General features: G+C 40.4%; 1 protein-coding gene across 1 annotated transcript; it reads left to right on the top strand.

Moving 5' to 3' along the window:
* The first annotated feature begins 10,816 nt into the window (after positions 1–10,816).
* Positions 10,817–11,594, top strand: LOC132213479 (BOS complex subunit TMEM147-like). Its single transcript, XM_059660146.1, is given in 2 exon segments — positions 10,817–10,849; positions 10,851–11,594. Coding segments are annotated over 2 exon segments (675 nt in total). The 5' UTR covers positions 10,817–10,831; the 3' UTR covers positions 11,508–11,594.
* The last annotated feature ends 2,782 nt before the right edge of the window (positions 11,595–14,376 follow it).

Raw genomic sequence — 14,376 nt, 5'->3', positions numbered from 1 at the left:
TGATCTCCTGGTTCATAGGTCGACACTCAGCCACTGAGTCATGAAAGCTGGGCCTGAATTGTACATTTTAAAATGTTTACAGCATTTTTATATATTTACATGGAGTATGGAAACATCCTATTGAGTTTTTTTTTTTTTTAATAAAGAGAAGTCTTCAACCTGTTATCAGTGGAAGTGGGGCTCTTGGGTTACTGCTGGAATAAGCATTTCCGGAGGCCCCCTGGGAGGATGAGATATGTAGAAAGATTTATTCACCCCTGTGTTTCTAAAGTCCCATTTCCCTTACTCCAGTCATAGAAGAAGTGTAGCTATGTTTGCAGTAAAGCTCGAAGCAAATCCAGTGTCTAGAGTTTCCGTTCCATGTTGCAGCTGGGTCCAGTACAGCATCAAGCTAGCTGCAGTCCATTAGTCCATTGTGTGTGGGGTCCACATGGCCATGGGCCACACGGGAGAATGCAGGAGAGCCAGCCCCAAGCACCAAGAGTCCCGAGGGTCCCAAAAGCACAAGGGGGAGAATTCCTTTGTTCAGGAGATTAAATATCCCAAATATTCAAGCCCTTGTGGTGGCCAGGCCCATTCTGGCCTACCATCTCTGTCTCCAGGTGTGACCGACAGCATTCATCTTCCCTCTGTCACCCTAGCTTTACTGGGCATGTGTCTATCTTCCTTTTGTCCAGTTCCCTGGGGATATAAAGTTGTAGCTTCTTGGTGAAGCTGCCCAAACGACATGCCTGTAATATCTGGCCTTCCCTTTGTTCATTTCCTGTTATTAATAACTAGGTTAATTACAGCAGTATCAAAAACAATAAGCTGTTGGAAGGTAGAGTGAGGGTTCACACTACAGCTCTGGAGCCTAGACTGTGTTTTCATTCATTTCTGCAACCCGGAGTTTCCTCCCTGGCAATCGTTAAGAATTACTGATTGAAAGACTTAGCTGTTGTTGGAAGGTGCAGAAGTAAAGGCACTTCTTGTTCTACCACTGATTTGGGTAGATTAAAAATCAAGAGGATTATGTGGATTTGTCTGTGCAAATCCTAAAGTGATTTTCTGGATTTGGGAAGAATCTTAACATGTTTTCACTTAGCACTTCAACTGAGAAATGTTCCCAGCATCTTGCTGTTTTAAGTAATTGAAAACACTCTCAACTTAGATTGCTGCTGAAAAAGGCAAACTAAGATGTTTTCAGAGACACTGAAATATAATATGCCTTGCATTTATTTTGGTAAATATCTGATTTCCTATTTACTCTGAGTAAAAGAATTTGGCAAATTTTCCATTCTAAACACATAATTCTTAGATCTTAGAGCATATACCGTATGTTTTCTCCCAACTTGATAGCTTTGCCAAAATCTAAATATATACTTCCTTATTAACATTTGGGTGTCACTTTAAAAGAAAAACAGGATTTGATTAAAAATAGGCATAAGGACAACATAAATCTATACAAACACAGAACAGATTTTATATCATCACATGTGTAGGTTCTATATTGGGAGCTTCGGGTTTACCTTTTTATTCTTTTGAGAGGAAATTGGGACCATAAGTTGAAGGAGTTGTTACCCTGTGTCGTCCTGGTTTTGTGCATTCCTTTCTCTTGTTTGTGAGGATCTCTTCCTTTATCTTATGAACTAATTCCAAGCCCACTTCTTATATTGCTTCTCCAGTGAAGCCTCTCAGGCCATCCACCCACCAGAACTGATTATATCTTTATCTCTGCAATATTCTGTAGCCATTAAAACACAGAGAGATGATTATCTTCCATATCTGTATCTCCTATGATGTAAGCACCTTTGTTCAGATTCCACATCTTCATCTTACAGATTCAGGGGCAAGCATGTAGGAAGGGCTCAATACTGTCTATCAATTGAAATGTACTCAAAGAAGGGTTGCAACCACCAAAAGTGGGTGGAATTTAGGTGTCTAGAATTTAGGTATTCTGGAGGTATCAAAAGAGCCAGTCATTACCCCTGAAGCAAAAGCAGGACCTCTCATGGTAGATGAATCCTGAATTATACCAGGATATATCTGGCCCTTCTGTAAAACTGTATAGGAAAAGGATTGGTGTTCAGGAGTACAGTCAACTTCCATCAACCTTAAGATTATAAATCTATAATATGACAAGTCATTACATGTTTATTATTCAAGTAATTTGCTAATCAAGTAATCTATAAGCCCTCTAAGCTATGAATCTTTAATATGACAATTCGTTACATATGCATTAATCAAGTGATTTTCACTCAGGTATGTGGTAGTTGCTCTGAGTGGATTGGGATGCAGAAGAATTGTAAGGCCTGTTGTCTGGCATGAAAAAACTTGCATTCAGTGAGGGGTAGTCAAAACTAATGTATGTGGAACAATAGAAGGCAATATAAAGCATTATAAGGACGAGAAAGGGGATGTATCTCACATTACCTGCCATCCTTATCTCACCTTCTCTCTTAACATTTGCTTATTCAGTGTTGAGTTGTAATATTCTCTTCTGTCAACAAAATCCCACAGTTGTTTTAGTCTTAGTCCTAAATTCAGTGCTTTCTGATATTTCTTCTGTCACTTTTTCTCCAGTCACCCTTTGTTGGGCTTCCAGGATATTCTTCATGATCCCGCTATATTATCAAACTTGATTTTTATCTCAAGTCTTGTGCTGAAATATCAATGAGAAAACATGAATGATGCATTTAGTGGACACCTTCTCTTGTTTTGTCCCTGTCCCTTTCTGCCCCTTGCCAACCACCTGGCTAAAGAGGCAAGATTCTCAGAGTCCTTGTTTCTACAAAGTGTCTGCACATTTATTAGCTACAGTTAAATGCTCTGAGGGGGACACTAGACTCAAGATCAGCCAGTCATCCAGTCAGAGTCCCATCTATGGAGATTTGGGGGAGAGGAAATAGGAGAGAGAGAGAGAGAGAGAGAGAGAGAGAGAGAGAGAGAGAGAGAGTTGGAACTATCAATAAGGCTGTTGATGGCCAAGATTATAGCCAGAAAACAGAAAAAGCCAAGAGAGATGCAGAGCTAAATGAGGAGGAAGACGTCCTAGGTTCCCTATAGATACGAGTTTGTGCTTCTGTGCTTCCAGTTTGTTACTGAGGCCTGGCTGCTTCTCTTCTTCCATGATACATATTTATAACCTTATAATAAATTCACCTCTTTTACTTAAATAGGCTTCTGTTATTCACAACTATAATAAACCGACTCATACCCTGTATGCTGTCATAGATACAAGTCCACCCAGCTAAAAAGAGTGAGAGAAATCATATTAGGCTGCTCTTTCTTGTCCTGTAGGATTTTTTCAATTATAGAATCATCATGTGAATTCAGACACAGACTCTTTATCAGCAAGCTCAATGACCAGATTAGATCTGGTTTACCAGGCACGTATTGCTTAGTCAATATAATACAGTGAGTGGTGCAAAATGAAGAGCAACTGAGAGATTCTGTCATTTGGATTTGCAGTGGCACTTGAGCTGCAAGCAGGTACATTTGGATTCCTACAGCTCGCTAAACTTTCCCTCCAATTCTGTTGTGAAGATCTATGCTTGTGGCCCAGCCATTGGCTGGTCTTAAAAGCAGTCTGATCAAAAAGCACCCTTCACCAAACAGCGCCACTTCAAAAGTGCTCAGACTCCAAATCCAAGGCTCACCAGCAGGGTCAGAGTATCTCCCAGACAACTGAGTATTCTTTTGGTGCCTTGAAGAGCAACCTGAACTTCTTAAACTTCTCCAAAGTTGTTGGGGTTGGGAGGGGTGTCCGAGGGTAGAGCTGAAGCCATAGGAATCACCCCAGTGTTAGGTATCTTGGGAATTTGTAGGTCAGCTCAAACTACACACAGAAATGTAGAGTTTAATTAGTTTTTAGCTCAGAACTTGGTTGAAAACTCCATTGAAAGTCTTTTTATTTCTTTTTTATTATAAAAGCAACATTTTATTAGACACGTAGAAAATAAAGGGAAATGGAACAAAGAAAAAAAATCACTCAGCGTCCCACCAAACCAAAGGAAAACAACTCCAGCATTTTGCTATTTTTTGTTCTTTCCTGGCTTTGTTTTTAACTTTTCAATATGCGTGTTCTTCCATTTACTCGGCATCATGGTGTACATTTGCAATTCTGTATCTTTTTTTTTTTATTCATGGAGTTTCAGTATTATTAGGAATTCAATGAAAATGTTTTCAAAGGCTCCATAATAGTCTATGAGGCGGATATTACATAGTTCATTAACCATCATTTTAGAACATGAATGCTTCTCATTTTTGGACATTTGACTGTTGTAATAAATATCTTTTCCATAAAACATTTTTGGATGTGTAGAATTTTTTTGTAGGTTAGATCCTCAGACTCCGATTTTCTGCTCTGATTTTGAATATATTCATTCTGGCAGCACTAGTTCACCCACCATCTCAGGTTTGCAGGCTCTAGTCTAATCCCAGGTCTGTGAAGTGAAGGAGCCCACGGCAGGTCTGGGAGCACTGAATGTCAGCTGCAAATTTGAATAAATCTGAAATGTGGGTGGATCGCTTTGTTTTCATCTCACTGCATCCCAAAGATGCGAGCTGGCTGAGAACGTGCCTGGCTTTGGCTTGGCCAGTTGGCAGGGCATCCCCGATTCATGGGAGATTATTAGAATCGTGCCCCTTTCCAACAAGATTTTATTCACATTCACTTTTGTGTTTTGCCAATTAGGGTTGGCACGGTGGTGTTCTTCATATGCATCCTGGCAGCTCTACCCACATAGATTTGGGAGGAAAATCTCTCTGAATGTGCATGTCACTTTGGCTTTCTATAATGAAGTATGACAGCAGGATCTCGGGTCCCTTATCCCAAATTCATAAGTAGCTATTTGCCTGAAGAGATTATCTGCAGACTGTTTAATACCCTGGTGTCTTTATGCATGAAACCTCACTAGAGAGGACTCTGGTGATCACACTGAGTATGTAGCAGACATCCACTCCCTGAAGGCCCACACCAATAGTGACATTCTATCAGTCTATACCAGAGCTACAGTGGGACATAACAAAAGGAAAAACATCCCAGAATTCAATGCAAGATGCAGTTGGTCAGACCCACTTCAACTGTATTTAGTTATTAAAATACTGAAGTGTCTTACCATAAGTTTCGCTCTCTCTGATTGCTGCACAGCTCAGCCCTCATGTCACTATTGTAATGAATCTCCAGCATCTAAAGTGCCAGCACTAATATGCTCACCCAGGACCCCTGGAAAGGGCCCTGTTCAAACCCAGGTTTCTCTGCCTACTCAACTGCTAAGCTTCCAGGACAGGATTTGTCCTCTTTTCATCCATTAGGCATCTTAGGCATCTGCTTTCTTCTGTGGGTTTGATGAAGGCTACCTCTCATTTAGACAAAAGGAGTTTTGTAGTTTTAGCCAAGAGATACTTACGATGGCATTGGGGCGGTGAGTCTCATAGCAGCTGCCTGCATGGGATCCGCAGGTACTCCACTTCTCTCCCGCTGCACCTTCTTGTCGAGGTCAGCAGCTGACATGAATGGCAGGGACTCAGAGACAGGGCTTCTCTGTGAGATGACCTCATGGGTCCAGGCCTTGCTTTGGGTGTCTTTGTGTGGCTCTGCTCAATTCCTCCAGGTTGAACTTGGGGGCTGCCCCTCTGTTAGCCACTTGAACACTTCTAGTACTAACAATTGAAGAGGGATTGATGGAGCCTGGGCAGGGGTTAACTGCTTTCCCTCTGGTTATTGTCATTGGGCAGGGGGGCAAACTCAGGTACTCTGAAGATGTGAGGGGCTGAAATTCCATATAAGAAGCAACTATCCTCACCTCAGATAGTATTTCTCCCTCTATCCTGGGCCTGGGATATAAGGTTATTTCTCTGTCGATGCTAAGAAGAGAAATGCCAGTATGTTCAATATGTTTCTATTGTGTGTGTGTGTGTGTGTGTGTGTGTGTGTGTGTGTGTGTAATAAATGAAATGTTGCAACATATTGGTGATCAGCAAATGTTAGCTTCCTTTTCTGTCAGAGGGGAGCTTATGGTATTCCATAGAATACTAGAAATTTAGGGCCAGAAGACACGATAGAGATTTTTTAATCCAACCACCGTAATTCATAGATGAGGAAAGAGATGCAGAGCAGTTTTAGGGATTTTCCCAAAGTACTAGAAGTACTGACACAGCCAGGTCCATAACCTGGGTGTTCTGATCCCAGCTAGATGGTCTTTTCATTACACAATGCCTGTTTTTAAGAAGTAAGAGGAACTTTATTTCTGTATTTATTTATTTTTAGATCAAAAATGCTTTGCTGAGACAGGAGAAAGAGTAACACCAATGTGTTCAGTATAATTATTATTATCACTGTTCCTATTATTTTTAAAAAAGCATTTTTTGAGGTATGAGTAACATTCAGAAAGCTTTAGATAATGAGATTGGTGATAAGAATACACTTGTGAAACCATCACTACAATTATGCCATAAACATATCCATTACCTCCAAAAGTTTCCTCCCAACCTCTGTTTTATTTCTTTTTATTAGTGATAAGAATACTTAGCATAATTTCTACCCTCTTGGAAAACTTCTAAATATACAATGCCATATTCTTAACCATAGGCACTGGGCTGCATAGTAGGTCTCTAAGACTTATCCATCTTGCATAACTGAAACTCTGTATTCGTTGACTTACACCTCCTGGCTTGCCTCTGCCCTTAGTCCTAGACAACCACCATTCTACTCTCTGCTTCTATGAGTTTGGCTATTTGAGATTCCTCACATAAGTGGAATAATGTAGCATTTTAAAAAATGTGGGATTTAGAAGATTTCAATAGCACTATCAACCACTTCAGCAAACAACAGCATAGACATTCAAATGCATATTTGAACATTTACATATAGAAATCATATTCTGGGATACAAAATAAGTTTCAATAAATGTAATAGGATTCAAGTCATGCAAGTATTTATTGCTGATGAGAGCTTAGTAGAGGGCACCTTGTCTATTAGAGGTTTACCAATTTAATTGATCTTCTCAAAGAATTATCTTTTGGTTCAATTGCATTTTCCTATTGTTTTTTTTTTCTGTTTCATTGATTTTCACTCTGATATTTTTATTGCTTTTCTCCTACTTCGAGTTTAATTAGTTCTTGTTTTTCTGGATGTTTAAGGTGGAACTTGCAGTCATTGCAGTCATTGATTTGAGTTCATTCTTCTTTTCTAACATAGGCGTTTAGTGAACTTCTCATTAATTAATGTACCATGTGAGGACACAGTGAGAAGATGGCTGTCTGGGAATTAAAAAGCAGGGCCCTCACTAGACATCAAATCTGCTGGCACCCTGATCTTGGACTTCCTAACCTGCAAACTCTGAGCAATCAATATTTGTTGTTTAATCCACTCAGGCTATGGCATTTTGTTATGCCACCCTGAATGGATTAAAACACAAGATTATTCTAGACTATTTCTTTGAAAATTATTAAAAAGCGCTGCCTGCTTTTTAATAAATGGGTTTGCTTAAATTTGGATTCTCTCTGTCCCTCCTTGGTACAACCTTAGAAACACACTCCAAGATAATATGTCAAGTTGACATATGCAAACTCGTAAAACACTCTGGGTTTTCTTTATTTCTGTCACTATAAAGTTCAGATTACTTTTCCTTTTAGCGGAACCCAAAGCAGAGCAAATCTTCATGGTTATTGGGAGGTGAACTTCCTCCGTAGGTGTGGGCATTGCCTCACAATGACTGATGGGGGCAGCAGAGGGCTTTCCAAGAGCCGGTGCATGAGGCCAGGTGAGGGAAGCTTTCCCTGTGTATGTGTGTTCCCAGTGGGAATTGAACAGAAGGGGTGTGGTAGTGAGAAGGATTATCAGGAATCACAAAAGGAGGAAGGAATCAATGGTTGTAGCTAGGATATGTATGAGAGTCAGAGAAGTGGCCAATTAGGGTGGAGGATAATAACCAGTTGAAAAGACAAAAACCCCATCAGTGGATACAGGGCTTTCTGTCTAGGCCTGTCCAGCTTCAAGCTATGAAGAGCTATAATCATGGCTTTAAAAAATATTAGGTGGTGCAACTCATAATCTTATATTCTTTATATTTGTTATTATATTTGTTATTATCATTGTATTTATTTGTTGTCATATTTATTTAATTCTCATAAAACTCTTATTTGGCTATTTTATAAATATTGCAAAAAAAAAAAAAAAGAATAAACTAAGCAAGGTCAGAAAAAATGGGGTAATCCAATCTTAAATCCTCAGCTTTCTCCCTCAACACCTTTACAGTTTTCTTCTGGTGAAATATTATTTCTGTAGCCAGGAAATTTGAAGAAACTCAATGCAGTGATATTTTTAAAAGCCCAAATTCCCTTTTTAAATTAATTTTTGTCCAAGTAATATTCTCTAGAATGCATTTATTGGAATGAAAATCTTTCCCTGGAGATTTCGTTGGATACTATTCAAATTCAGGGCCTCCCTAAATAAGTGCCCAGCTTATACATTTATGTCTTCTGATATAAATCTCTTGCTGTGTTACCCTAGCCCTTTGACAAAATTGTATGTGGAGGAAGTGTCACAGGATGGAGAAGGTTGCTGGGGAAAGTACTTAGCAACAGTATAATAACAATAATAATAGCTAACATTTTTGAATACTTTATTCTATCCAGAGTGCTTGATACCCAATGTCACATTTCATGTGATCCAACTAACTCATTTTACAGATGGAAAGACCTAGACAATTTGGTTAATTGTTAACTTTCACTGATAGCATGGGCTCTACTTTATCATAGTGCTTAAATATGAGCAACTGAATACATAAATTTCATTTATGTGACCATTTAAAAGTGTAGTGTAGTCTAATGTTTAGCATTCCTGGCCTTTGGGCGATACAAATCTGGGTTTGAATCCTGGTCCTATTGCTCACCAGTTGTGTGATGTTGGATTAGTTACTTTACCTCTCTGAACCACTATTTCTCCATCTATATCATGGAGATTATGATGCCACATTGGCTATTGTAAGAATTAAAGAAAATCAAGAATGTAAAATTCGTACTATCTGGCACCTAAGTGATTATGTAGCAAATAATAGCTGTTATTACAAAGTATTTTCATATCAATTAATATTTGTATATTATTATTCTAACCTACACTTTTATTTTTTAATATTACCTTATTACTTAACACATTTTGCAAATAAAGATATGAAGTCACAGAAAAGAGAGGGAAATGCTGGTCTTTTGTCCTGTGATGTTCGGCAAGAGCTGAGATTCAGGTTGAACTGTGCAGACTTCGGCTCTCAAGCTCTTTTCTATTCTGAAATGCTATTTCTTTCCACTTGTGCTTCTTCCATTCAGCTGAGAACTTACCTCTCGTTAGGCTGTAGCTCCTTGAGGGCAGGAATTTTTCATTACCAGGGAAACCAACACAGGCCTTCAAAAGATAGGCCTTTCATTTATAAGAGCAAGTTAACACACAATTCTAAAGACGATAAAGCCTCAGTACACTTGTTCTTCAAACTGAATCTCAAAGGTAAAAGAAAGGGAGGTATCATGGAGAGGCCAATTGCAGCATGAATTATCCAGAGATTCATGAGAGCGCATCATTGGTGGGTAATTTGGCCCAGTCCTTGTGGGGTAATTAAACAGGCACATTATACATGCAGGGTGGAGCAAAAGAAGGTTTACAGCTGTGAGTATGTACAACAGAGTTTATTCTTGTATTGTTATTAGTTATTCTATTATTTTCCATATGAACAACTGTAAGCCTACTTTTGCCCCACCCTACATATTATGTGTATAAAGTGATATATATATATATATATATATATGTATATATATATATATATATGTATATATATATATGTGTGTGTGTGTGTGTGTGTGTGTCTGTGTGTGTGTGTATTATATTTTTATCTCTAAGCACCATTCCAGAATTTAGTACTCATAAGAATATGGCACTTAATTAAGTATTTAATTCATTCATTCATTTAATGGGTATTTATTGAGCTCCTGTTATGTTTCAGGTACTGTATGAGACCCTGAATATACATAAGCAGTAAAACTGAGTCTTTTCTTATGGAGCTCATAGTAGGAAAGAAAGATATAATGTTGAGTAGAAAAACATAATTGCAAAAACCTACTATTGAGATTGAGGTAAATTCAAATTTTTCTAAGAACACATAATGGGGAGCCCTGATCAAGACTGGGAGGATCAAAGAAGACTCCCTGGAAGGCAGGCTAAGTGAGCCAAATCTCAAAGGAGTTAGCCGGGCAAAGAATAGGAAGGAAAGGTATCTCATAAGTATTACATGCTCAAAGACCTGGCCATCATCAGAGGCCATCCTGGGAAATACAGGTAATCTACAGAGGGAGAGGAACAGGGGAATAAGTGAAACTAGTAGAGTAATCATGGGCAGATCTTGAAGAATTTATAAACCAGTGGAATTATTTTAGACTATAGCCTAAAGGCATTTAAAAGACATTGAAGGTTTTCAAGCAAGGGAGAAACAATTATATTTAGAAAGATGACCCTAATCATCTGTGCAGAATAAGACTCATGGATAAGTGTCTGTGGCAAAATGAAACTTATGAGGCTGTTATAGTCAAACCAAATGAGAAATCAGAGTGAGAACTTGGTTGCCAACAATACTGGGTAAAGGAGGAAGGAAAAGAAGAAGCTACAGATGACTCCCAATTGGGTGACTGGGAGATGGTGGTATCATTCACTAAAGAATAAGGAGGAGCACATTTTAGTGGGAGACAGGAAGAGCTTGGATGTGTGTATGTAGTAAGAAAGGAAAGGAGCCCAGAAGGCCGGCGCGGGCTCAGGCGTCTGGAGGGCGAGGTAGGGACCTGCGCTGCGGCGGGTGGGGGCAGCGCCATGACCTTGTTTCACTTCGGGGAACTGCTTCGCGCTGGCCTACTTCCCCTACTTCATCACCTACAAGTGCAGCGGCCTGTCTGAGTACAATGCCTTCTGGAAGTGCGTCCAGGCTGGGGTCACCTACCTCTTCATGCAGCTGTGCAAGATGTTGTTCCTGGCCACTTTCTTTCCCACCTGGGAAGGGGGCATATATGACTTCATTGGGGAGTTCATGAAGGCCAGCGTGGATGTGGCAGACCTAGTAGGCCTCAACCTTGTCATGTCTCGGAATGCCGGCAAAGGGGAGTACAAGATTATGGTTGCTGCCCTGGGCTGGGCCACTGCAGAGCTCATTATGCCCCGTTGCATCCCCCTCTGGGTTGGAGCCCGGGGCATTGAATTTGACTGGAAATACATCCAGATGAGCATTGATTCCAACATCAGTCTGGTCCATTACATCATTGCATCTGCCCAGGTGTGGATGATAACACGCTACGATCTGTACCACACTTTCCAGCCAGCTGTCCTCCTGCTGATGTTTCTCAGCGTCTATAAGGCCTTTGTCATGGAGACCTTCGTCCACCTTTGTTCCTTGGGCAGCTGGACGGCACTTCTGGCCCGAGCAGTAGTGACAGGGCTGCTGGCCCTCAGCACCCTGGCCTTGTATGTTGCTGTTGTCAATGAGCACTCCTAAGCTTGGGTCCCAGGCATTCACATACCTTTTCCTTGTCTCCAGGTTTTAGTGAATTAAACAGTATTTGGGAAGTTGTAAAAAAAAAAAAAATGAAGGGAAAGGAGAAGAAATGGATAAGGAGATTGGAAGGAAGCAATGGTATTACTGAAGCCTAAGCTGAAGAAAATGATGAGGTTAGGGAATAATTTATAGCAGCAAATATGAGTGTGTGTGTGTGTGTGTGTGTGTGTGTGTGTGTGTGAGAGAGAGAGAGAGAGAGAGAGAGAAATGACGGAAAAGTGTTCATTGGATTTAACAACACCTCAGTCACAGGTGACCATGGTAAGAACAGTTTCAGAGAAGAGCTGGGAGCCAGGAAAACATGGTTATATATTGAAGTTTTAAGAGAAAAGAACCTAAGGACGATGTGGAAGTCATATTTAGTTTTTCCTCCCTCTGGGCACAGGGTAGGATTTCACTTTCTCACACCCTTTGAAGTTAGAGCTTTGCGACTTGGTATTGCTAATGAAATGTAAGCAGATGTGACATTGTCACTTTGGGGTGGAAACTAGAGCTGGTGTGCAATTTTCTACCTTTCCTTTTCCTGTCTCAGTGATCTGGGAAGCATGTGTCAGGGCAAATCTCCCCTTAGCCTGTGTGCCCAAAAGACCGCAGTGAACACAACCTCCCAGGTAACCCACATTATGTGTAACGTGATCCACAGATCAGAAACAATGGGGATTTCTCCATCTCTAGCATTTTGAGTTGAATCTCAGCTCTGTGTCCACCAATTTCCTTGTTTCTCCTCTGATTCATTTACTCTTGTAATGTTCAAATTGGTGTATGTGGCCTCCACATTCAAGCACCCAGAACAGACTGGCTAGAGGTTCTGTATTCCAGTTTCAAGTTCACATAAACCTCAGGCAGGTGACCACTTTAGTTCTAATTAGCTTGGCCATGCTATGTGGAAGGGGTATAGATATGCCATGATACCTATGTTTTGAGGTGAGCCAGCTGTTCAAGAAAAGGTGTAGTGGAATATATTGTACCTTTGACTTCTCTAGTATAGTTGTGAGACTTCCGTGACTATATTTTCTGTGGAAATAAAGCTACTGGATGACTCCAGATAGGGTGAATGCTGCCTATGACTTTGTCTAAGGGTCAGACAAGCAGTTCTCAGACTTTCCGTACCAATTTTCATTGTCCAGGAATTTGGGTTGGACGAGGGTGGGAGTGGGAGGATTTTGGGTGGGGTGAGGAGTGGAAGGAAGCTAGAAACCTCTCTCTATGATATGCAATACCATCAGACCAGAAGACCAATAGCTCCAACAAGAAGCAAAGGTACAACTCATGAGTAGGACGCTCCAGACCAACAGAAAGCAGGTGGCTGCCAATGGCCCCACTTGCAGATAAGAGGAAACATACCTTATGAGGTCATCATTCTCATCTGAGAGCAGTGTCGTGGACTTATTGAGAAAGAGGTCTTCAGCAGATGGCAGACCCCAAAATGAAAAGGCCTTTATCCCAAGCAGCTATGGATGGTGCTGGCGATTGCTTATTGTAAGGCACTATTATTAACTTGAAATCAACATGATGCTTTGGTTCCATAATATCAAATTTCTTGCTCGGTTAAAAAACTAAGTGAAACAAATTCTTTCAGAAAACTTCCTCTTAGCATGTTGTGGCTGGCAAGCTTGCAAGGAGGTAGTTTGTGAAAGCGGATTAGGTTTCCAGTGGAGAGATTTTCTAGGATTCCAAACGGGACCTTGGACCAATAGAGATATGATGAACTTAAAAAGTAATTGGAATTCATAGTTCTCTAAGTATTTCTGTCACTAGGATTTTGTTGCCATTTGCACTACTGCTCAACTTCTTATTTGCCTAAGAAAGGGATACCGTGGAGGGAAAGGAAGCTGAAACTCTCACCAGTGACATGATGTAAAATCCTAGCTGTTTTTTCCACGTCAGTCAGAAGCAGAATTAATGTGCGGGCTTCTGCCATTCTTATAGCCATAATCAGCATTTCAGGCTTAGGATAAAAGCCAGGCAGGAAATTCAGTTTCCCTTCTCAGAGCTGCACCTTCACACTATGGGACCCAAGCTCTGTCTCTGACTTCTTAGACTTTGATCTGCCTGAAATCTGAACTCAGGGCTTCTGCTTAATCCCAGTCTTAGCAGCATATACCCTCAATGGTTTGTCCATCGACTGTAGGGGGAAAATAAATGCCTTTCTAAGTCAGGTAATGATTGCCTTCTACTGGCCTGGACCCACTGGTGACCTAGACTTGAGGTATTTGCCCAGTGGTATCTTGCTATTGTCTAGGCAGGATACTTGAGACTACCGTCTGGTTTAGATTTTTCTAAGACCCAATCAATAAAGTGTATTTTAAGGTTGGTAGGGGCCGCAAAACATACTGGAAGGATTTTAAGCTTCTGGCAATAGAAAATGCCAGATAAAACCTAGGATTTTACTTGACTTTGCTAAGATTGGAAGTTAGCACCTGCTGGGTGATCCTTGGAGAGCAATCCACCTAGAGCAGATCACGTGGGCCTGAGCCGTCATACTCAGAGAAGCCCTGGGCTCTCTCCCATGAATGCTTCTAACACCAATTATCTGTGGCCACTTCATTATTGTTTTTCTGAAACATAACATATATATGTCTTATTATCTAATTGTATAAAAGCGAACCTTTTCCTTCCATCAAAGGTGCAACCTCATAGAATAAAAGGATCTCCTGTCTGGAAGGAGAAAGACAACTGGATGCATATAAGAGATATTCAGTCTGAGACAGACTTTTACCTGATTTCAAAGTGCTGTTTTTATCTATGTTTTCTCTATTTAATTGGCTCCAACTCATTGTCTTGTGCTTTGGTCTCTAAACAGTGCCAT

The sequence above is a fragment of the Myotis daubentonii genome, chromosome 12, assembly GCF_963259705.1.
Source record: "Myotis daubentonii chromosome 12, mMyoDau2.1, whole genome shotgun sequence".
NCBI classification, from domain to species: domain Eukaryota; kingdom Metazoa; phylum Chordata; class Mammalia; order Chiroptera; family Vespertilionidae; genus Myotis; species Myotis daubentonii.
Note: the sequence above shows the minus strand (reverse complement) of the source record. Positions and strands in the feature narration are given on the sequence as shown.